The sequence below is a fragment of the Phodopus roborovskii genome, unplaced genomic scaffold (assembly GCF_943737965.1).
Source record: "Phodopus roborovskii unplaced genomic scaffold, PHOROB, whole genome shotgun sequence".
Classification (NCBI taxonomy): Eukaryota; Metazoa; Chordata; class Mammalia; order Rodentia; family Cricetidae; genus Phodopus; species Phodopus roborovskii.
This window is the reverse complement of record NW_026126482.1, coordinates 24,649,476-24,675,119: the sequence shown is the minus strand read 5'-3', so window position 1 is coordinate 24,675,119 and position 25,644 is coordinate 24,649,476. Positions and strand designations below refer to the sequence as shown.

General features: G+C 41.1%; 1 protein-coding gene across 1 annotated transcript in view; it reads right to left on the bottom strand.

The window, feature by feature from the left end:
* The window catches only part of F13a1 (coagulation factor XIII A chain), a 166,245-nt gene that overhangs the window by 106,684 nt on the left and 33,917 nt on the right, over positions 1-25,644 (bottom strand). Inside the window, exon 4 of the mRNA XM_051194436.1 lies at positions 6,197-6,448. Within this exon, the coding sequence (XP_051050393.1) occupies positions 6,197-6,448 (252 nt within the window). The remainder of the gene's footprint in view (positions 1-6,196; positions 6,449-25,644) is intronic.

Genomic DNA, 25,644 nt, shown 5'->3' with positions numbered 1-25,644 from the left:
CAGAGAGCTGAACTGGTAACAGACATGCTGCCACATGATGGTGATTTAAGGGCTGAGTAAGGTAAAAGCCACTGCTTGCCCTGTCTTCAACTCCAACTTGGTCAGAAGGCCCTATTTTATGTTCTTATTTGGCCCTGACTTATTTTAGCACGTTTTTTTTCTTACAATTGTAATTAGATTTTATTAGTACCTCAGTTGTAAGACCTGTCAGTACCTGTATGAGGGCAAAATTCTGTCATTCTCATTGCCTGTCTCTAGTGCTGAATTAAGCTCTGCGTCCTTAATATCTGCAAGTAAGTAAGAAATGTGGTGCACTATATGTAAGTTATTGTGTTGTCATGGCCACAGGCAAGTTATACCATGTGGAATGATGGATAAATGGCTCTGGCCTGAATTTTGAATGTAGGCTCAAGGGCCTCTATGAGCAGGGGCTATTTGTCACTATTCCTCTGAGAATCCCAGTCCATTCTGTACTGAAAGGTCTTAATGAGCATGTGTAATTACTAAGCAGGTCGTCCAAAGGTAGATTTAATAATAAAATACAGGCTGGGAACATTTATTAATCTCTACCAAAAATATCCAATAGATTGCAAGCATTGGTTTCTTTACATTAAATTAATTCAGCTTACCTGCTTTAAAGGAAATGCAAAATTCTTATGGAAAAAACAAGGCAAAAATCCTAGAAATTAACTTGGTATTGGATACTGATAGAGAATATATATATTTTTTCAGACATGCACTTCAACAACCCCCCCATATGTTATTTTCTTTTTTTCTCTTTACAATATGGTAAGTTCTAAGATTACACTTATCTGTCTGATATGTGGTAGTGATATGGTTTGGTGAACAGACATTTGTTTACTTGGAGTTATTAAATAAATGTTATAAACAATTACGAAGCATTAACTATGCACCCTGACACTGTGTGGGATAATAGGAATGTGAGGGTAAATGATGCAAGGGAAAGTCAAGGATGGTGTCAAGTTGTCAAGAGGGAAGGCAAGTCTGAAATATATAGTCAATATCCAAATACTGATATGACCCAAATAAACACTAAATACTGACCCAGAGTACTAAACAAAATCATTAGAAATCTAAACCTTTCAGAACCCACTCACTGCCAGTAATGTCACATGACTGAAATGGAGCATTTGACATTTAAATAACAAAATACATTCAATAATTCATAGTTCCCCTATGGTCAGACAAGACAAATTCACAATCAATGCCCAATTCGCCTCTACTTCCTTTGTGGGAAGAGTCCTGGGTCCAACATTCCAGAGAAAAGCTCCCTCTTAGAACAGACTAGAAGCTCTGTTAGCAACATTAACTTAAACACTGTGCAGGAATTCTCCTTGCATCCACCTCTGCTCCTACCAGGCTGCTGTTGCTATCGATCCCCATTAATGATTTGGTGATTAAGGAGGATAAATTGCCTATGAATGTGAAGCAGTCAGAAGTGCCCCCAGGAGCACAGCTGAATATTTTTTCTCAAATGTTGTGTGTGCTGGTGCAATTTTTCAATCCGGTGTGTACTGCCACATTAATCCTCACTGCCATACCCGGTGTTCCCTATTGCCGGCACCTTGATCCACCTGACTCTGTTTCCATAGCTTTATCTTTGTTATTTTTTTTCACTTGTGCCAAAGTCCATCCCTTTCATGACCCACTCTCTAGAGACTCAGTGAATCCCGTTATTGCATCAGCATATACAGGCACTAAGTGCATCAAGCACCCAGTCCTGGGTTCCCTGTAGGGTATGAGGGAGGAGCTACATTAAGAACCCCTTTGTGGGTTATGCCTCGGGTACCAGGCTGCAAAGTCACACAGCACATGAAATGATGTGACCTCCTGTTTCAGACATCTCCCCATCAGAGGCCTCAGTGCACATTGAGAGAAGGCACTTAAGAAACTGTCTTACATGTTGGCAATAGATGATTTCCAAAGCCATGCCGTTCCCCAAAGCATGGACATAGCATTCAAATAGAAAAGCTGCCAAGTCCCTCTCCATGAGAGAAGAACTTCTGAGAGAACACCAGAAAGAGAAGGGGGGGATCTTGCAGAGAATGGGGGATAAGTAGGGGGAAGGGATGAGGAAGAGGCAGTGAGGTGAGAAAGACTGAGATTAGATTCAAGGAGGAAACGATGGATTTGTGAGCAGATGAAACAGGTTAAAACTCTATGGTCTTGTGAGTGTTGATGTGGTTCTACCTATAAGCGTTAGCTTAGCTGGGAACTAGTGAGGCATACAAAATCTGAAGAAGCCTCTGACCTACTAATCTGTGGGAAGGAGTTCTGAGGTAACTCTAGGGTTGAGAACCCCTGAGAAGACCCTTCCCACTTGCCTCTCATCTGCAGATAGAACTGCAACCAAAACTTGGAGGGGGCAGATGACTTGTGTGTCCACCTTTAACGTTGATGCCAAGTCTGAAGAAGGGCTGAGTTTTCAAGAGTTTGGAAGATGAGTCACAGTATTCCTGAAGACATAGATGATCAGGAAGGCAGAACCTGATCCAAGAATTTTCAGAAACGTTCAGGTTTCCACAGCCCAAAGGACTAAGGGTTCTATGGCCAGTTCCCTGCATTCAGGAGAACAGGGGACCCACCTGCTACTCTTACACTTCTGTAACAAGTGCATCTTCTACTTCCCAGGTGACTAGTTCTCTGTTTCTTTCTCACTCCCTCAACACGTGACTTTATTCTCCTCACACCAAAGGGAGCCAAAAATTGGCCATTACTGTGCACCCACCCCTTCACAGAATATTGAGAACTTTTGCCCTCTTCTTCCCTGTGTGACTTTCTCAGTGCAAGGTGCCCGTCTCAGACCCTGCTCTCAGTCCCCTAACCTTGCTTAGGCTAATTTGCCTCGAGAGACAGTGTTTTCCAGCTATGGCTTTAGGAATCACACAACATCTTTAGAAAAAAATACTTAGGCCCAGGATGGCTCTAGTGCAACCACAACAGAATATCTACATGGGATCTGAGGTACACGTGAGTGTGTGTGTGTGTGTGTGTGTGTGTGTGTGTGTGTGTGTGTGTGTTGGTGTAGATATATGCATATATGTTCAGGTACCTACAGATGCCAGAGGCATTGGCTCTTCCTAGAGCTGGCATTAAAAGTGACTTTGAGGTTCCTGTAAATGGGTACTTAGAACTAGACTATGGTCCTCTACAATAGCAGTATGCCCTCTTACCAGCTGAGCCATCCCTCATTCAATGTCTTAAGTAAGGTGCCAGTACCCATTGCTTATGCTCTCTGACTCTAATTTTATGCTGTAGCCAATCTCCCTGGATTTTGACCCATTGTTTCAGTGACTTCATTCTCTCCAAGATCACAGTGCTACCAAATTTTTAAAAATTCAACTCCCTTCTTCCTTTCACCAATTCAACTCTTTAGCAATACTCAACAGTTAACTGCAGTCCTCTTGATACAACCAAATTACTTGGATCTTTGCTCTTTTTATTTCCTAAGACTTCTGACCATTTCTTCCCAGTATACTTTGTTCACTTTTGTTGTTACTCTAATTGCTCTTGCTCTTGATGACATGACATTTTCATGGCTACCTCAGCCATATCCTCTAGGTTCTGTATCCTATTATTCTAGTGCCTACTTGATGTCTTCAGTTGGATGTTTCACAGATACCATTGTATTATCATTTCTCAATGTCATATTATTCCTTCCACCTCTCTAGCCTTCCCAGTTCTGAAGATATCACTATCATTGACTTAGGGGGTCAAACTAGACATCTAGTTATTTCTCCTCAACTCTTCTCTCTAATTGCTCTGTAACTAGTGTTCTAAATCCTGAACTGATCTCCCATCCACTTTTTTTTTTAATGCCCATTGCCATCACCAGAGTTAAATCTTTTGTCATCTTTGTCTTGAGCCACAGCTTTCAAATGGGTCTCTCTGGTTTTAGTCTCACCTTCTTTAAATTCTTTCTCTGCAAAGGGATTCACAGGGAGGCCCCTATGTTGCAACAGGCTATTTAGGGCACAGAGCATGTTGTTATTAAGCAACATTCTGAATGGAAGTACCTAGAAGCTGTTGCATACAAGAGCAGACCAAGAAAACAACAAAGCAGTTAAAGATTACGAGGTCTTTACCTCATGGATAGCTCATCTGGAAAATCACTATGGCAGACAAAACCATTAACATTTTTTTTTCCTTCAAGGGGAGTATCCTCATAGTACATGGATGAGACAATCCATAAAACTGTGACAAAGTAAACTTGGGGTAAATTATGTCATTTCTCAAACATCCCGGTTAATTACATGAAGCCCATGACTGCCTTTTTTCAGTGCAAAGAAAACCAGTTAAACTTTCTGATTGTGTAAATGTGGACTTTTAAAATATTAATTTCTTGGTCTCATTTTCCTTTGCTAGCTTTTCTAATGGACTCCCAAATGCTGTCCTTCCTATATATCATCTTTCTTTACTCCCATGTCTATGTGTCTTCTCTAGGTCTAGATAACTCTCAAATGCACTCTGATTTTCCTCTCCAGATTCACACCCTTGCGGGTCATTTCTGCTATCACTTCCAACTCACTTTCAGTCCCTTAGTTGACACCCCTATTTCCTGTCTCTGCAAATATCACACCAGGTCTCATTTGCAAAATGCCTTATATATAATTGATGAGATTTCTAAAAGCAGGACTCCATCTTCAAGCTATACATACAGAGCCCAAGTAGGATCTCTTGCTCTCATCGACCTTGAACATGGGTCATACATGAGTGTTGAGTAAGCAGTGACAAGAACTGGTGGGTGAGAGCACATGATCAGCTAGGTTCTATGTGTCCAGATTACTGAAAGAGTTAAGTCACAGGATAGAGATGTAGGTATGTGTTTAACAGGAGTAGAAAGCTTTGCTGCTACTCTATTAGCGTCTACATCTACATCAGAAAATCCAGATCCAAAGCAGCTTTCTCAAACAAAGAGTTAGGAAAAAAATAGCCCAGATAGCCCAGACTCATGTTTGGAAGGTTTGGCGGGGGAGTGATAAATCCAGCCCCAATAGGCTGATATGAGCAGTCCTTTTCTCTCAGCTCTTAGATCTCAAACTACTCCATTGCCACATACCTAACAACATATGTCACTCTCAGCCCCACAGTGTGTATGGAAGCAGCTGGGGGGGGGGCATGGAATGGCAAAAATGAGGAAGAGAAGAACATTCTACATTTTAAGTTGACTAGACACTCATTGAACCCAACTGAGTAATCTAAATATAACTAGCTTAAGCTTCCACAACATATGGAAATAATTCAAACTAGCATTAGAGATTAAATAATATTATGTTAAAATATCATTACATATCTGTATTTGCAGGCCAATGGTTTGTGAAATGCAGACCTACCATGAGAATAAATAATTAAGTGGGATCCTTTAGGCTTTCTTGTTCTTGAATTAGAGTGATGAAGTTACTTCTGCTGTTTATATGGTTGACTTTATAGTCTTGGGTTCTATTAGTTTTGAAAGTTGAGTTTAATAAATAAGTCATTTTTTTGCTTATAGAACAAATAACATACTGAGATAACATTGAGGTTATCAGGACATGAAATTTCACTGTTATAATAGTTTTTAATTAAAAAAAAATCTTTAAAATGGGACTACTATCAGTGTATAGATACCATAGGCCCATAAATAGCTCACTATGCAACTTTAAACAATCTTTAATTAACTCCATAATTAAGTGTATAGCAGCATATACTTCACTTATATTGAGGGTACATCATGTCTCTTTCTCACTTTTAATCTTGAGAAAACATTGTATATCAGGGTGATGATTAGTTCAACTTCACTGGACTTAGAATCATTAGGAGACATTTCCAGAGAGCTGTGACAGGCTGGAAAGCCCCACCCTGAATTGGTGTCACCATCCCATGGGTGAGAGCCAAGACTGAGTAAAATGGGGGAAATTACTCCAGCTGAGCCCTAGCCATCTTCCTCCTTACTTCCTGATTGAGCACGTACTGTGACTGGCCACAACACCTCTGCAATGGTGAACTTAGCTCTCAGGCAATGAGACAGAATAAATCCTTTCTCCAAGTTGCTTTTTGTCATATATTTGGTCTCATCACACAAAAAGTAACTAATAGAGTCAGGAACAGACATATCCTTTGGAGTAATCTCTTTACTCCTTCAAAGGAGATACCTTGGGATTGTGGGAACTCGTATAGATGAATACTTGCCCCTTACCTTCACACCAAGGGTTGAAAAGAATGTACGTGTCTGTTTCCTGGTCTCTGCGAGTACGAAGGATGCCATAAGGAGTCCAAACTGCAACATACATGCGGAATTTTCCCACGATGCATTTGGGAGAAGACTGGATGGAAAGCCGCACAGATCTGTCTTCATTCATGATGACCTTGGCCCCCCACTTCCCACTTTGCAGCTCTGACACTACAGGTACTGGAATGTAGGTGCCCTTGTTCTCCTGAGGGTAGCGACCTATAAGGAGAAGGAAGGAATGAAAGATGAAAAGGTTTCTCAGACCTCCTGTTCCAATTCTGTAATCTTGTGGCTGAAGGAGGAAAATTCTGTTTTACAGTCAGTATGAATTTCACTTCTGCTGCCAAGAGGTGTAATAGTTGCTGATTCAATTTCTTCAGGGCTCAGACTTGCCATGACTACTAAAAAATTTACAAAGTTGGCACTTCTTGGAAATATATTGTTGTGGTTGATATTTCAGCCTGTTTTCTATTGCTGATACTATAACAGCATAGACTGTGTAATTTACTTATAAAGAAAAGAGGTTTCTTTGGGTCACACAAATTACTTCTTACTGCAGAATCCTGATGCAACTTAGGGTGTCACTAGGAGGCTCTTTTTTTCTCTTGCTATGAAGTCACTAGTGTTTAATTAGGTAGGGAGTCAATGGCCCTAACTAATCCAGACTATTCCCAAAGTCTCCCATACTCAGATTCAGTTTCAACTCTTGTAATACCTCATCATGAAGATTAAATTTTAGCATGTATTTGGGAGGAGACAAACTATATTGGAACCAGTTAGACAATGATCCCAATCATGACATAAAAACATCAATTTGACACTAAAACAAAGCTTATATGGTACCTTGGGGTTATCAGGACATGGAATTTCACTGTTATAATAGTTTTTAATTAAAAAAAATCTTTAAAATGGGACTACTATCAGTGTACAGCATTGTTTTCTGTTTATTCTAAATTCACTGTATTTGTTATGTTATCACCTATAATAGGCTTTGCTTCCAGGCTATTCCTATGCAGCCAGTTTTATATCCAACCTAAGCATGTCTTCTCTGCCAGCCCATTAATGCCTGAGACTTGTGCCACAGGCTAGGGTTCAGAATTGGCGTTCTCCTGGGAAGTGAGTTGAGTTTGGATCTTGGCTCTGCTACTCTTCACTCTGGCAACACCAGGCCTTACAAATTGTCATTCTCATGCTCTTATTTATAAGTGGGGAAATAGTGGTCATACTAATGGGTTCACAGGAAGAGAGAATAAAATAACACATTGAAATGATTTACCCTGAGAGGCATCCATCTATTGTTCTTTTATTGTTGTTGTTCTTGTAGGGTCTCACAAAGACTCTTAGACTGGCTGGTCTTGAACTCGATCAATAGACCAGGATGGCCTTGAACTTACAAACTGCCCTGCCTTTGTCCCTCTGGAGTAACTATGATTATAGACTTATTCCACCAGGCCCAGGTCTATATGTAAAAGTTCTTTGTGCCTAATTTATCATGCATAACAAATACTTTAAAATCTTAAGCTGTCATTTTAACTGAAGATTTAATAGGAGGTCATTTTATAATTATTTCTTGGCTCATCATAGTTTATGCATAAGCTATCTCAAGACATATTCTATTTTTCCCTTATTACTGCCATTTTGGGTCAAATGCTTATTGCATGGTCTTTAACCTCAAAACTAAATTTCCCCTGACTTTCTAGGCTATAAATAGAAAGTGAACTTCACATAATTCTTTAGCTCCTTATAATCTAATTTGCAGGAAAGATCAAATTCATAGCTATTTTAAAATAGAAAAATATCTTTTTTCTTGAAAAAAAAGATACAAATCTAGTAAGTTTGTAAATTATTTGAGTTGTAAGCAAATAGAAATCTACCAGAGCAAAGTTTATTCAATTGTTGTATATAGAGCATATGGGAAATCCCAGAAACAAAGTTAACCCCAGTTTCTCTAGTGACCATAGGAATATATCCGATATGTTCTGTTATGCAATTATATAAAGTTGCTTAATTGTAATAAAATAATGATTTGTATAGGAGGTGTTATACCAAGGAGAAAGATTAGTCCTGGTGCTTCTGTGTGTAGAGAGATTCTGTTATCTACAATGCAGAACAAATATCACATATACTGATCATAATCCAATAAAGACACACACATTGTTCTTTGCCAAGGCGCTACAGTCTGAGCATTGTAGATTTTGTTTAAACATCAGATACTCTTGAGGAGTCACTAGCTCTGCCTCCAAGGAGTTCCTGCATCAATTCACCCTCAAGAGCATGTTTATTCCATTTAACTTTTGTCTGTCTTCCCTTGTTTGCCTCCAGCCTTCATTTTCCTGTACAACTCTCTTCCTTGTGCATATTAGCACTGGTGAAGTTTTCCTCTTCCCCATAGGCCTTGCTGCTCTTCAGAGACCATCACTGTCTCTGGATATAGTGTAGAAATTAAAAACAATTTTTTCAGGTAAATATGATCTGTAATTCAATCACTATAGTGATTCCAGAAGCTGATGCAACAAAATGCCTGTTTAGATTTGAAATGCAAGGAATTTCTAAAAGGCTTTGAAATCTATGATCTGTGAGACAAATCTGCCAGGAAAGATGTTCCCACTTCTGCAATAATAGTATGACTATTATGAGGGTAACCAACTACTCTCTGGTTAAATTTGAGACATATACCAGGGAAGGGACTATATGCTTATAAACCTGGTTGAGAACTCATGCTGAGGGAAATCATGGGCTCTAGATGGGAGCTGAGTATTTTTGTAGAGCTAAATTCCCATAATGCCAAGCTTCTTATCTAAATATTTATGCTTTTACCCATGGGATAAATATTATTCTCAGACTTAAGCAGAGAAGTCTCTCTTTTTTAGTGAACACAGTAGTGAATGCATTGATTCATGAATGCGCAAGGTTAAGTGCTAAGACTAAGTGATAGATGCATGCTTCACCTCAGATAAGTCATTTACACCATCTCTTCTAAGGCTTGGGGAACACTGGAAGAAAGGACAGAACGAATTTGAGAGCCAGGATATAGGAGAAAGGCTTTGAAATGTCATTGTGGGAGGGGGGAAGACCCAGCCATAGAAATCAACTCACAGCAGCTACGGATGACTGCATAACGTCTGGGCATCAGTGAGCCCATCCACAGCCAGGCGTGGATGTCACTTAACTAGGTAGAAGGGGAAATAAAGATCGAGCCACTATCATTCACTGTGAAGACTGTTCTCATTGCTCTGTATTTTACTGCCTTTATGGAACAGGTGGAGATTTTAGAAGGAACTGAGGAACATGGAAGAAACAAAAGGAACAAAGCTGCAAAACTGCAAAAATATATAAGGGGAAGCACAAAGAGCCGAATTGTAGTGGTGGATAACAGATGTGTGAATCAAAAGGATGAGAGGGCAGAGCTGACACAGAGGAAGGCACAGAGGCTTCGACTAATGGCAGACTTTCTTTTTTCTTTTATTAAGTAAGGTTGGGCAGTGCAGGGTGAAGGGAGAAGGGAGAAGGCTGAGCAGCCATGTTAACCTAGTAAGTCACACGGCTGCAGATCAGCATCTGAAAATGAATCAGGGACAGGTAGTCATTACATGAGTTCCAAAGGGAGGCAAAAACAACCCCCAATTTGCAGGTCTTTTCCTTTGCACTATACAAAAAGCTGGTTATTAATGTGAGACCTGGCATGTCAATAGGACCTCAGGGTCTTGTCAGCAGCTCCATTACACCATGTTTAATTCTGAGTGTAATGATTTCAGTGACAGCGCTGGGGAAGGATTTTCCATGATTGAATTGGGAGGGAGGAAGTTGTGGCAGAGTAGTATTTCATCTCACTAAATAGCTTCTCACCCTCAGGAGTTAGCATGTTCTAGAGACCACCATCAGGCCAGGCATGGAACACCCATCCATCAACATGCATGGCTGTCACTGGGCAGGTCTAGGTGTGAAACACAGTTCTATATAAGTGATTCCCATGCATATGTTTGCTAACAGTGTATAGTGCCCATGGAAACATTTTTCTTCCCAAATTGCACCATTTTATTTTAAAGGAGAATGAGAGCAAAGCAAAGAGAAGCAATAAACAGAGGCTCCCACAACAGTTCTCATTTTATTTTTAATAGTCTTTTCAGTTAGACTACTGAACAGAAGCAGGGGTTGTAATTACCAATTGCATTCTTTCACACCCATTTAAAATTGGTGTTATCTCTTCAAGATATCTAAAAATGAGCACATGTTTACTTTAATTATTGGCTTTCTTTTGTACATTATTATTTGGTTAGCATGTATTCAGAGGACGCAAAGTCACCAAAGAATGGATTTCATTAAATTGTCATATTGTCCATTGGCTACTTTGGCCATATCTACCAACAAATCTACCTATTGTCCTGTCTTCTTCCCTCTTCCACCTCTCTCAGTTTCTTTCTAGCCCCAAATAGTTCCTCATTTTAATGCTATATCACACATCTTTTTTGGCATATCAATGCTTGGAATGAACACAGCAACTCAGGACATACACATTTTTGTCACCTCTCTGGCATGTCACCTTTAACACTATTCTAATACATTAGACTTGGTGAATGCCAATGATTAGCCATGTGGGCTTTTCTTAACTATCAGAAAAATCCAAGAAAGATCCTATCTCCTTTTATATCCACTTAAACATCCATTTCTCCTATCAAACTAAATGATGACGTGTTCTTGCCATCTGTAGAAAACCCCTAAAATTTCTCATTGCTTCACACTAAGTTGGCCCCATAAATGTCACTGGGACTTTTCTGGATCACACCCCTGAAGAACATTTCAGGGATTGGGGAAACTCTTGGATGTGGTTTCTGTCTCAAGCCAGCAATCCATTGAAAATACAAGAAACACAGACGCATAGTTCCATCCCTTTCCCCTATCAGACCTGCTTTCCATTCATGCACAAACACATTTTTTAGCTGAGTTCTTTCTCCACCTCCCTGAGATCCCCTTCAATGATGCCTTATTTTATGAGGGTGGTCTCCAAAGGACTCAGGAATGCATTCTATCTCCATCTAGAAAAATGAGTTTCATGAAGCTAATTCATTTTCCCATCAAATTGATTTGTTTTTCCATGCACATATCTTTCACATTTTAAATAATCAATCTATCTCCAAACAGGCTCTAGAAACCTTACAGTGACAGCATGATGCATGTGTAGACCAGAAGCCTGAATACAAAAGGCCCTATAAAGGAAACTGACCTGTGTTCTAACAGCCTCAGGATCATGCAGGACTTCCTAGGGACCAGGATGTTGTAGTTCTTTAAGAAATTGTTAGATTCCCAAGTTAGCAACAGTGAAATAAGATACTACTACCAAAACAGAAAAGAAAAGAAAGAAAAGAAAAGAAAAAATAAGGTACAAAAGGCATACAAAATCATGGGTGGTAGTAACCAGGAGGAGGGAGTTACAACTGTTCAAAGTCTGGGGGGGTGCATCTTGATGTTAGAACACATGCTCAGCATGTACAAGGCTCCAGTTCTGTGTCCAGCACCACATAAAGATCAGGAGACGGTTCAGTTGGCAAAATGTGTGTGATATGAACATGAGTTCAGTCCCCAGAACTCACTTAAAAATACTGGGCATGGTGGTGCATATTGTCATCCCAATGCTGGGCATGTAAAGACATGTGGAGCCCTGGGGCTCACTGACTGGTCAACCTAGGCTATTGGTGAATGACAGACTAAGTGAGAGACCTTGTCTTAATATAAGGTGGATGGTATTCCTCAACTACATTTCACTTTCCTTTCAAGGTATGCTAAGTCACTAAACCTTCTTTTGAAGTAAGATATAATCTTGTGAAGTGTCTATGGAACCAGCATGGTCCCAAGGTCCTGCTGGGATAATTAGCCATGAGGAAGACAGAGGGATAACCCAGAAGAGGCAAAGGCTAATAATGTATGGATATCCAAGATAAGTCCTCAGAGGAAATGGCTTTAGGATATAATCATAAATGTAGATGTGACGGTGGAAGTCCTAGTTGCTAAGACACAGCACTAGTTTGCTTGCATTTCTGTGGGTGCACAGACACAGTTGTCCTCTGGCCTTCACTTGAATGTACACACATGTGCTTATCCAACAACACCCTCCTCACCATGATGGGCAGAAACCCCTGACACCACTAGTCCATATGTCTTTGTCCTTCTCGACTGTTTATGTTAAATATTTTGCCAAGAAAGTAAACTCACACAGTGGACAATGTAGGGAGAAGCCGTGGTAGTAGAGGGTGAATGAAAGCATTGTGCATCTTGGGGAAGAAAAAGAACTAAAGATTGTGTGGCAAAGGAAGCAGCTGCCCTAGGGAGGTAGGAACTGTGGGGACCTTTGACTACCGACAAAGGTGTTTGGGCTGTATCCCTGGGAGGGCTGGATATTGGGCTTCTCAAAGCATTGAAACACTTTCTATGATCTAGGTGAGGCTGAATAGAAAGATGGAAATTGTGATGCCACAGGATGGCTTGGGAGAGAAGACCAGGGACACTGAGTTCTGGGATCAAATCTGCTTTTCTTACCAGAAAAGGCCAGAAATTACAGAAACCATTGATGAAATAAAAATTTCCTAAGAAAGTCTGGTTTTCTACAGACATCTCAAACAAAAATGTCAAAGACAGCGAATAAACTGTTTACACAGCATCTGCAACTTTGAATTCTCAGCACTCCCTTCTCATTCATAAGCAAGCCTGGACAATCCCCTTTGTAAACACGCAGCTTTGTTTACAAAAACTTATTCACAAAATGAAAACTGAGCCCCTCCCTTGAGGAGCCCACACCCACACTTAGCTTTGCTTCCTTCTTTCTCTATGCATCTATCTTTCTTTTAATCCCTGTGCTTAAGATCTATGTTATTGATGTAGACTATTTCTTTACACTATGTGGATATATGTCACCGTGATTGATGTAATAAAGAAGCTGACTGGCAGATAGCTAATGGATAAGGTTAGGCAGGAAAGCCACACTGAAAATGCCAGGGCAAAGAAGGGGGCGTGTCTGTAAAGTGTCTAGCAAATGCAGAGGAAGCAAGAATAGCATGCCATACTGAGAAAAGGTACCAAGCCGTGTGGCAAAGCATAATTAAGGAATGTGAGCTAATTTAAATGTAAGAGTTAGCTAGTAACAAGCCTGAGCTATTGGCTGAGCATTTGTAAGTCATATAAGCCTCTGTGTGGTTACTTGGGAATGGCTTGTGGGATAGAAACATCTGCCAACACAAAGATGTCTTTTATAAATTCCCATTCTGATCCTTACTGGTTCATCCTGGAATTCTTTTCTGTGTTGAAACTCTGAATGAACCCCACTTTGACCGGACCAAGATAACTCTGTTCTCTAAAACAGTGGTTCTCAACCTGTGGGCGATGACCCTTTGGGAGGAATTGAATGAACTTTTCACAGGGGTTGTCTAAGACCATCAGAAAACATAGATATTTATGGTACAATTCATAACCATAGCAAAATTACAGTGAGGAAGAAGCAATGAAAATACTTTTATGCTTGGGGATCACCACAACATGGGCAACTGTATGAACCATATTAAGAAGGTTGAGGACCACTGCTCTAAAGGAATTTCCTTTCTGAAAAGAACAAAAGAATTTTAGGTGTCAGGGGTACAGAAGGTGGGGCATGGAGCTGTGCCTATGTCTCTGTTGCTGGTGACACAGTGAGATTGTGTTTCAGACACATCCCTGCAGCATGGAGTGACAGGAGGGGACCAGGGAAGCTTGTCAGAGAGCTGCTGAACATACAGGTGAGGCATGAAGATGGCTGCAGAGGGACCGCAGCTGGGTCGGAGGGGAAGAGGAGCAGAAGCATAGGTACTGATGTTGGTAGTGAGTGAGGGAAACCGAGCCAAATCTTACCCCTGGGCAGCATCTCATTCTCAGTAAAAGAGATTCGAAATGCATGTAACATTCCAGGTGTTTACAGATCCTAGGCACACAGCCATAGAGAAAGCATCCATGTCCTTTAACCTTGGATAGGTGAGTGGGCTGCAAGCATCCACCTCTACACTGCCTTGTAAGTCAGCTCCAAACACTTGGTGTAGGTAACTGCAGTGCCAAATACACTGAATAGAAAGCTAGTTTCCTGGAAGTTACCTTAAACACACACGTGTCTCATTTGAAAAAAAGCACATTATTTTTATTATTTAAGGCAAAAAGGAAAAAGGAAAGTCCTACAATTTGGAGAAGATTGGTTACAGAACATGACACCACAAAGTAGAACATGAACAAGAAGTCTTGGTTAGTTTGAATTTGGGGTCTCTGCTATCTACACAAGAGCAGCAACCATTTGCCAGGCACTATGCTCACTGCTCTGAGATCCATCACTGGCACCCCTGCCTCTCTGTTTGGTTCTACAGGAAGCCACATACCCAGGCCCCTTTGCAGTCGGGTTGCAATCACATTCCCAGAACCATTTGCGTTACAGCATGCCAGGCACATCCCTTTCTCTGATCTGTAGTAACATGATGTCTCCTTCATGATTTCTTTCTCACTGGCTGGCCCCATTATGATTTCTATTCCTGCTGGTATCTTCAGGGTTTGAGAAGACTTTCTCCTCTATGGGCTCTATTTCTAGGTGTGAAGGATGATTCTAGTTACCTGTTCCTGGGAGTGGCTTTGTTATGTCACCTGTTTGTATTTAATTGTTTCTTTGCCTGTGTTCCATGAATTAAACTTCTGCTGCTGAAATCTAAAGAAGGTTCTATTTCACAATCTATGTCCTGAACTAACTCTATATTTTCTTTAAATGGTTCCTGCATTTTATATGTGGGTGAACAAGGGCCAGGAAAGAGAATAGTAGCTCTAGGCACACAGCTCCTTCAGCCAGAACCCTGGTTCAAACAGACTTGGATTCAGATTCCTGACCTGTATCCGGATAACTATATTCTTATCCATATAATGCCCATTATAGGTGACCACTGAAGTATAACAAATGGTAAGGACATTACAGGATCCAAGCACAGCACTATTTTCTCCATTATCACAGTAACTGATGTCATAAAAGTAAAGGAAACTCACTAATACCATCTTATTTTTTATGTATGAGAGAGTCCAAATGAGAAGTAAAGAAAGTAGCTGCTGATTTGGCATGATTTGGGGATTTATTCAATTCACAGTATACTTACCATGTACCATGTGGGTACCAGGAGAGTTTCTAGATACTGAAACTATGGTAGTATCAACAGATAGTGTCATAGAGTGAGCAATATATAGAGAGTAAGCGGGCAGTAAATAGATGAAGTTTGCTATGTCAAAAGATGAACCTATGAAGGGGACAAAGAGTGAATGCAATTGTAGTGTTAAGCTGATGACATCAGGAAATTTGAACAGAGGTACATGAAAAAGGGAAGAAACAAGCCACACAAACACTGGGAGTCATGGTATTGTCATCAGTGCAATGGCCTCAGTGAAGAAAGTGCTCTGCCCTAGAGGGAGCTGGTGTGCCTGGAGTAGAGGAAAATGCAGACAGTGAAGTCCTGCTAGCCTACTGTATGGATTTTCGATTTTACTGTGATTAAAAGAGCTTGATGTCTAGCCCAATTGTCATCAGAGAAGCTTCAACCAGCAACTGATGGACACAGATACAGACCCACAGCCTAACATGCGGCAGAGTGCATGAAACTGTAGTGAGATATTCACCCTGTCCGTACCTGGTTAAGCAAGGGACCCTGCCTGTTCGGGGATGGTGGGGGAAGGGAGCAGCATCTGCAGCCTGGGTAGAAACCAGGTCCGGTGAAAATCCCGATCCCACTTCTGACACCAAATATTGATGTTTAATAAGGATCAGAAGAAACAAATAAGCTGAATAGATGTTTATTCGTGGAGAAATAACTCACAACATAGATAGATGAACACCAGCAGGTTCCTGGTCCCAAGGATACCTCCGGATGTTGTCCTGTCCCTATGCTGCAAGCAAGAGCTTTCCGAGCCCCATCCTCAGCCTTAGTTCCCCCAGGTCACATCCGGCCCTGTCTCCACCCCCAATGGGTGTAGTCTATGCCACAGGTGTGGACAAGGTGAATATCTCACTACATGGAACCCTGCAGAAGAGGGGGAGAAAGGATTGTAGGAGCCAGAAGTTTTCAGAACACCACAAGAAAACTAACCGGGGCTCCTAGGGACTCACATAGATGGAACTTACAACCAGGGAGCCTGCATGGGACTGTCCTAGGCATTCTGCATATGTGTTACAGTTGCGTAGATTGCATTTTGTGGGACTCCTAACAGTGGGAGCAGAGGCAGTCTCTGACTCTTCTCCTAGCTTTGGGGACCCTACTCCTCATACTGGATCACCTTAAACAGCCTCAATAAAATGGGGGGGGTGTGTGCTTATTCTTACTGCAACTTGATGTGCTGTGTTTTGTTGATACCCATGGGAGGTCTGCCATTTTCTGGCTAGAAATGGAAAATGAGTGGATTGGGAGATGAGGAAAGAGTGGGGGAGGGAGGGGAAACTGCACCCAGATATTAAATAAATATATAAATAAATACCTTGTGCAATAGAAAATAAAAGTTACTAGAAAAGATACAAGGTTGGGTTCAGCTATTTAAAATCATAACTTTGATGCATGAAAGTAGACACTGTTGACTGCAGGTAGAAACAACAGAGATCACTGTGAGCATCACTTGACCTCCAATTGTACTCTGACATTGCAGATTAATGAAAGTTCTGCCAAAAGAGGAGAAAGTAGAGATAATGCTGAATGTTATATCCTCAGGAAAGGCCATTTGAATAAATTGGTTATACTCTGAGATGGAAGCTTTTTTATGGCTGGGAGGGAAGTTGACACTGGCAATATGAAAACTCATTTGTGTGGGTGGGGGGTGGCATTGAAGGTGTGGCCCAGAAGCTCACCTACATTGTCAGTGGTTGTAGGGTACCCTGCAGTATTCCCATGGGTCTATTGAGTGAGGTTCTGTCAATCCATAAGTATCAAGAGCTGTGAGAATGCAGAGATGTGGGGAAAAGAGAGGATATTGGTGACCCAGGTCTAATTTATAGTTCCTTACTGAATTACACGAGCATAAGCCAAGCTGTATACTTAGATGTTCAACTCATATCATCCCAGCTGTTAACAGCTATTTCAACCAATAAAAGTATTTCCATATTTCTTGCTTTCTGCCCTCTCACATTGACATACAGAAATCCAAAGGATAAGAGATAGTGCATTAGTTTACCACAGGACCCGGCAATCCCCCTCTTAGGCATATACCCAAAGGATTCACATCAATGCAACAAAGACATCTGTTCAACTATGTTCATAGCAGCACTATTTGTAATAGCAAGAACCTGGAAGCAACCTAGATGCCCTTCAATTGAAGAATGGTTAATGAAGATGTGGCACATCTACACAATGGAATACTACTCTGCAGAAAAAAATAATGGTATCTTGAAATTCGCAGGCAAGTGGATGGCACTTGAAGAAACCATCCTGAATGAGGTAACCCAGTCACAAAAAAGAGGAACACAGTATGTACTCACTCATATATGGATTTTAGACCTAGATCAAATGATCACCAGCCTATAATTCACATCACCAGAGGAACTAGGATACAAGTTGTATTCTAAGAGATTCATATAAAGTCCCTCACAGAACTGGGAAGGGACAAGTCCCCCAGACCTCAGGTATAGTGGGGGAGGACAGCTAATGGAGAGAGAAGTAGGAGAAAATGAGAGGGAGGAGAGGAAGGCATGTGCGACCAGGAGGATTGAGCCTGGTTAGGAATGGAAAATAGGAAAGAGAGAGAGAGACAGAGACAGAGAGAGAGAACATAAAAGAGGGAGCCAATATTGGTTTGAAGATAAAGTTGAACACAAAGAAAGGTCGAGGGAACTACAAGACTGCTCCCAACTAACAATCTCAGCTTCCGTGGAAAGGCTATCATAAATGCCCTTCCCGGAGAGTGAGATCAACAACTAACTTCTCCATGGAGTCCTCAACTAATGCCTGTTGAAAACAGGAGCAAACACCCATACATAAACACTGAGTCAAACTAGAACCCAGAAGCAGATGGAGAGGACAAGACCATGCGGTAGAAGTACATAGAGACAGCTTACCTGAACAAGGAGGAGCTAAGGGCCACTAGACTGATAGCTGGGAAGCCAACAGGGGTCTGACTCGGACCCCCCTGAATATGGGTCTCAGCCAGAAGGTCTGAGCAGCCTAAGAGACCTCAGACAGTGGAGCCAGGATGTATCCCTGGTGCACAAAAGGACTTTGCAAACATATCCCCCATGGAGGGATAACTGCCTTATTCTAGAGATAGGAGAGAAGCCCTAGTCCCTACTTCACAGGACCTGTCAGACCTACATGACCCCAACTGGATGGCATTCCCCTACATATTGTATTGTGGTGGGGGTTTGGGAGGGGAGGGTGTTTAGAGTGCATGGGAGAGGGTAGAGAGGGCAAAAGGGAGGGAAGGAGGGAGGGAGGGCTTGGGAGGAGGGAGGGAGGGAGGGAGAGGGAACTGGGATCGACATGTAAAATAAAAAAAAAAAAAAAAAAAAAAAAAAACGCTTTGACTCCAAAATTTAAGTTGAAGAACAAGTTACTGGGGAAAAGTATTTCTATTTTTGTTTCCACAGAAAATGAAAAGATGTGGATTCCTTCCAGACTAATGTGGTTTGATCACACCAGACCGCCTGAAACAGAGTACAAGCTGATCCTACATTCCAAACAGCTGGACAAAACAGCCCTACAGACTACAGCTAGGATATCTGAATCTTCTTCGAATCCCCCAAGACAGCGCCCCTTACCAGCAGGAAGTAGTTTGGAAAGAACGACGCCCAAATTCCCAAATATTGTGTATAAATGTTTGTTTTCATTTAATTGGACTTTGTTATATAAAATTAAATAAAAAATACTCTATATGCATAAAAAATAAATGTAAAAAAAAAAGAGATAGTGCAAACTTCGGGTGGATCTGGAGATGAGTCTCCCCCTCACCCACTGCCTGGGGCCGATGGAAGAGATGGCCCTGGGGTCATGGGAATGGCAATGGCCCCCCTGGCAGCAGCACTAGGGAGAGCAGGCCCTGCTTCTCACCTGGGCAGCACACTAGAGCTGACCCTGTTGGGTGAGGGACACAGGTGAACCAGTCCTGTAGGCATGAGAGCAGGAGGGTTGCCCCTGCCCCTTCCCCTGGCAAGGGATGGGGCAAGGGTAAGGGAAATATGCCCTCCACACCATCCCATGCCAATTGCCACAGACACAAGAGCCAATGTCGGGGGCATGACAGTGGAATAGCTAGTCTGAACCTCATCAAGTGCAGCAATCTGGAGAGTAGCTGCTGCACCTTGCCTGGGAAAAATAGTAGAGCGTGTCCTGGTGGTATGAATGTGGGTGAGCTGAACCTGAGGATGTGAAAGCCAGAGAACTTGCCCTGCTCCTTGCTCTCTGCTACATTGGGCCAGCTACAGGAGCTGTGCTGGAGAGCTCTCCTGGGTGGTGATAATAAAGAAAGCAAGCAGGCTGACCAACCCATTACCAGTCAGTCCCAGAACCATGACTACAAGGTAGCCCACCCCAACATCCCACCCCCATCTACGAACTAGAGATTTTGAAGGGGCCAGACCTGCATAACACAAGGCAACAACAGGCTAAGAGAAACCCAGTGAGGGCCCAGTATTCTAGGCCGAAGACCTCAAACCAATTCAATGACTCATTTGAATGAACACTCGCAAGTAAAGGTGTATGGACTAAAGGGTGTGGCTCACTAGGCAATACTATAGCTTCTACAAGATCTTTTATTAAATTTTGTTTTTATTTGTTTGTTTGGTTTGGCTTTAGTTTTGGGTTTTTTGTATTGTTTTACTTTTAAATTTTGTTTTGGGGAGAGGTTGAAGAGGCAGAAGGCAGAAGTGAGGGGACAGGCGATGAGAGGAATTGATGCATAATGTGAAAACCACCAAGAATTAATAAAAAGTCAAGAAAAAAGTGAAGGACTGTTAACTAGCGAGGATAACACCAAAGACTTAGCAAATATACTTGTCTGAACAAAGCAAAGCCAAACTTACGGCATTTTAGCCAAAAACAGTCAATTTATGTTAATAGTTTATGGCAACAGTAACGGGAACAAGAACAAATCACTGCCAATTCTGACAACAATTATTCATCTTTGACATGTAATCTGTACGTACAATTTAGACAAGCAAGTGTGAGTGAGTTTCCATCGCCACAGACTCAACCAGTTAGAGCTAGAACAAAAATAAACAGAAAAAAAAAAAAAAACAAGAGATCCTTCTCCAAGGTCTAGCCTAGACCCACCTTGACTTTGCCCAACCATAGGAACCTTTCATGCGATATCCAACCTAACCATCCTATGAGATCCTGCACATCATTCTTCAGGCTCTATTCCAGGGAGCCTACCTGATTGTTCCTTTTAATTGCCCTCCCCAAGCACCCAGATCTAGTGTGAGTCCTATATGCAGTGCCCAGCCTACTCTGGCCACTCCTATCTGCACCACAACTGATGTCTAGGCTTCTGTCAGTACCCACATACAAAAGACTATAAAATCCCCACATCATCATAGTTAATCACTAAACATTTAAAACAAAGAAAATGTACTGAAAACTGCAAGAGAAAAAAAAAAAACTTCAGTCACATAAACAGGAAAACCCATTAAAATAATAATTTGTTTCTCAATGGAAACTTTGAAAGCCAAAGACCCTGAACAATGTATTTTAAGTCCTAAAACAAAGTGGTATCCAAACTAGAGTAATATACCCAGTAAAACTGCCCACCATATTTGAAGGATAAAAAAAAGAAAATTTCCATAATACAAATAGTCTAAAAAAAATTATATCCAGCTCGGTGCTGGTGGCTCACCTTTAATCCCAGCATTTGGGAGGCAGAGGCAAGAAGATCTCTATGAGTTTGAGGCCAGCCTGGTCTACAGAATGAGTTCCAGGACAGCCAGAGCTACACAGAGAAATCCTGTCTCTAATCAAACAAACAAACAAAATGTATATCCAGCAAACTAAACATAAAGAAAATACAGGAAGCAACAGTTGGGGCTGAAGGGAGAAAGGAGCAGAGGCAAGGATATGTGGAACAAAATAAAAATGTACAGCTACTGAAAGACAAAGTACCACTGAGAATACAAACAACACGATGACTGCAATTAACATGCATTTTCAAAAATAATTTAAATAAACTGAGCTAGAAAAGATCATAAGTGAGTGAGGCAACCTGACCCAAAAAGACAAATGTTACAAGATTTTTATCTGAGGCTCCTAGCTCCAAATGTTCAGATGTGAGTCCATAACCCGGAGTAACTCCAGGAAACAGGAAAACGTAAAGGGGCGATTTGGGGGGTTGGAGGGTAGAGAAACATTAGAGAGAGGTCCAAGGGATCTGAAGAAGGAAACAAGACAAATGAGGAGCTCTATCTAGTTATAGGGGGATAAAAACAGAAAGACACAGGTAAAATAACAGCAAAGATGTCTGGAAAAGCCATAAGAAAAATATTGTGTTAACTATATACCTAGAATACCTGTAATACATAAGCCAGAATATAAGTATATATACATAGTTTAAATGGAATTTTCCCTTCTGGGATGACAATTCCATCCAAGAGCCATAGACCACCCCCCAACATTCAAAAAGAGAAGCCCTTCTTTGAGCTGGTCAGGGTCATCCAAGAGACTCCCAAAACATTACAGGCGATCACTGCTGCCCTCCCTCTCCTACCCCTGACATGGAAGGTAAATATTTATTGCTGGAGACACCAAGCATTTTAGACACAGAGCCCAAACACCCAAGTTAGAACTTACCTGAAAGCTTTCTCCATGAGAACTAGCTTTCATGAAACCAAAAGATACCACACAAGCTTCCAAAGGAGGGAAGAAACCAAGAGCCCTACTTAGCTATGGTGCCTATGATCTACAACAATGACTAGCATGTTCTGATAAGGATGCAATAGTGACTGAATGCCTTGGTGATAACCAGTAACTCTCTAATTGGAGGCAAATCTCTCAACAAGAGGTAAACCATGCCTGGTGCTGGAAACCTAGCCAACCACACAAAGGTAGTGAAGTCAGGGACCTTTCAGGAAAGCCCACAATACCATTTACTAAGCCAGCATAATCCCTAACATTCTACATATTTGTCTTTATACCCATAGGTAAGTGTACTCCTCATTCCTCATCAAGGAAACATCTTTTTGCAACAGACAAAGACCATTACAGAAAACCACAACCAATTAAAATGCAGTGTTATGGAGTTCAAATCCAAGTGATAAATTTATAACAATTACTGAACTTAAAGCTCAGGGATCATTATGGAAGAGGTGGTGGGAATATTGTAAAAGTCAAAGGAACATGGAGTTTACTGTAAAATTGCATTTTCTAGGAATGTCAGAAGCTACAACCTGAAATTTCACCAACATGATGGCTTAAACATGATCAGAAAAGGAAGATATCAATAGACATGCTAGCATGGGCAGGGGAAAGCTTTGAGTAGGGAAGACCTATTCAGAGAATGAGAGGCAACTATTTCTCTAAGAGCTAAAGAAATAGTCTTCCTGAGAAAAGATCATACCTACTGATTTCTCAATAGCAATAGTCAGGAAATTTTGGAGCAGAAGAAAGGAATGAGTATATATATATATATATATATATATATATATATATATATATATATGAGCATATATACATATATACATATATATATATATATGTAACATTATACAAACTGAACATGTTGTATTTATGTATTTAGAAATATACATGAACACACACATCTGCAACAATTGATAGAAAGGGGTATGGCTTTTAAAGGGATCAAGAAGTATGTGGAAAGATTTTTGGAAGGAATGAGGGAGAGGGAAATGATGGAATTATATTATAGTCTCAAAAATAAGAGAACATTTTAATAAGTCCAAGAATTAAAAACTAAGATGTAGTTCATCCACAGATTGTTTCATCAATCTTGTTTTACTTAATTTTTAATTTCAATTAAATTTTATTTGTGTGTGTGTGTGTGTGTGTGTGTGTGTGTGTGTGTGTGTACGTGCATGTGTGTATGCCACATGTATGAAGATGCCTGCAGAGATCAGAAGAGGGTGCCAGACCCTCTGAAGTTGGAGTTTCAGGTGTTTGTGAGCTGCCTGATGTAGGCACTGGAAACAAAACATTGGTCCTCTGGAAGGCCAGAAAGTGCTTTTAATTTGTGAGCCATTTCTTCAGCCCCTGTTTCTTAAGTAGGGGACTCCAGGCTTCATGGACATTGGAGCTGCTAGGTGAAAAGGTGGCTGGAGGAGACAGAACATCAGCCACTACCTTCTTGGGAGGTTTCTTGGGTAAGCAAGCTAGAAAGGGCTATCAGCCCTCATACATTTTTCATTTCACTGGGGCCTTTATCTGAGCCACTGCTTGCCATTTGATGCCAGAGATGATGTTTCTATGGTCCTCACATCACTTCACAGTAGCTTTCAAACGCTCTGTTTCTATGTTTGTACAATTGCCACCAGCTCATGGAAGAGTCATCCATGGGATGCAACTATGTCATGCAACTTCATGTTCCCTAGTCATGAAGAAGGCAGCACTGGTATGAAGATCTCTGATGTTTGAGGACATCAGAACCATAAAGCAATCTCCTCCCACAGATAGCTCTCAGAGGGCAGCTGAGTGTTTATGGATGCTTAATTGCTTACTATGGATGTTCAGAGCTACTTCATGAGGTGTTCATTGATTACTTTTATGCACATCATACAAAGAATGACACTTAAGACTACTCCTTGTAAGGACATAGCTACAGTAGAGATCATTATTATGCATAAAAGAAGCATCAGCCTACATTGGATCAGTAGAACTTGATGTAAGGATGCCTTGGGAAGACCACTGTTCTGGCCATCACCCTAAAACCTTTATTTCCTCTGGTCTCTTGTTCCCTACTGAATTGCCCAAGGTCTGCTTGAGTCAAGTTTGTTGGTGAGTACTTCTTTCTTATTATGTGGGGAGAAGATCATGATTAGGTAGTCCATTAATGACAAGTCTACTCAACCATTCCTTTAAAAAAGTGGCACGGTAAGAGAATTTAGTTTAAACACCCATAACCATGTTTTGTTAATAGGCAAGAATACCTAATTTCTCCAAGGAACAATGTATCACATCAGAATTCTGGTCATCACATCAAATGCAGAAAAGGCACCGTGTTTCTGTCCTTCATTCCTATCATGTGGACTCTGCTTTTCTGAAACATTTCCAGATCTCAGTCTTAGCGTCTGGGAAACTGAGACCAGTGACCATTCGGTATTTCTATGGTTCCTGCTCAAGGGAAGAGACTAGTTATGAGGCAATCAGTATGGTTTCCTCCCACCTTCAAATATAATTATGCTGATTGGTTTATCAGTCAGTTTCACACAACATATCTAGGAAGTGAGAACCTGAACTGAGAAAATGCCTCTCAGGTTGTCTGTAGGGCATTTTCTTGATTATGACTGATGTGAAAGAGCCCAGTCCACTGAGGGTGGTACCATTCTCTGGCAAGCATGTATGAAAGCAAATTGAACAAGACAGGAAGGTTGAGCCAGGAATCTGAATTCCTCCATGGCTTCTGTTTCGGTTCCTACCTCCAGATTCCTGTTTGAGTTTCGGTTCCTCCCTCCAGATTCCTGTTTGAGTTTCTGCCCTGACTTTCCCCAATGATGGATTGTGATAGTAACTGTAAACCAAACAACCCTCTCTTCCTCTCAAGTTGTTTTTGGACACAGTGTTTTATCGGCAATATGAATCCCAATTAGCACAATCATTACACCTCACATGAAAATAATACATTTTGTTGTTTTGAGTCCTAAGTTTCTGATGATTTCGGATAATGTCAACAACAGAATGACAGCATGAACATAAAGTGCATCTGGACCACTTGTGAAGACTAAAAGCGCTCTCAGGGGGTATTCTTATTGAAAGGTACCCATGCGAAGTCTCTTGGGGTAAGAATTAGGAAAAGCCTGCTTTCTACCACAAGGAAGAGGAGCTGCACAGGTAAGACAGGGCAAACACAGAGCAACCCTGAAATATGTTGAGGCCAGTTAGGACTGTTTCTAACTGGCAACATCAGGATTGTTTGAATATCAACTTAAGAAATGGTAATAGCTCATTTAAATAACTCACTAAATTATAAGAGAAATAGCAAGAATTCATATGGAAGCCCATTAGTTGTTCTATTAAGACATTTTGATGAATAAGGTAACTACAGTAATTTTTCTTGCATTACTTTTCAATTATATAGGGAACAAAGAATTGCTTTGTCATGGATTATCTCACCAGATACCACTGTGCTTGGCTCTGTGATCAATGCCCAGATTCCCCTTCAAGAATAACAGAGGCTTATCCACTCTGGGAGTGATGACAGCAAATGGCCATAGGTAGGCCAATTGAGGTTGACAAAAATTGTCT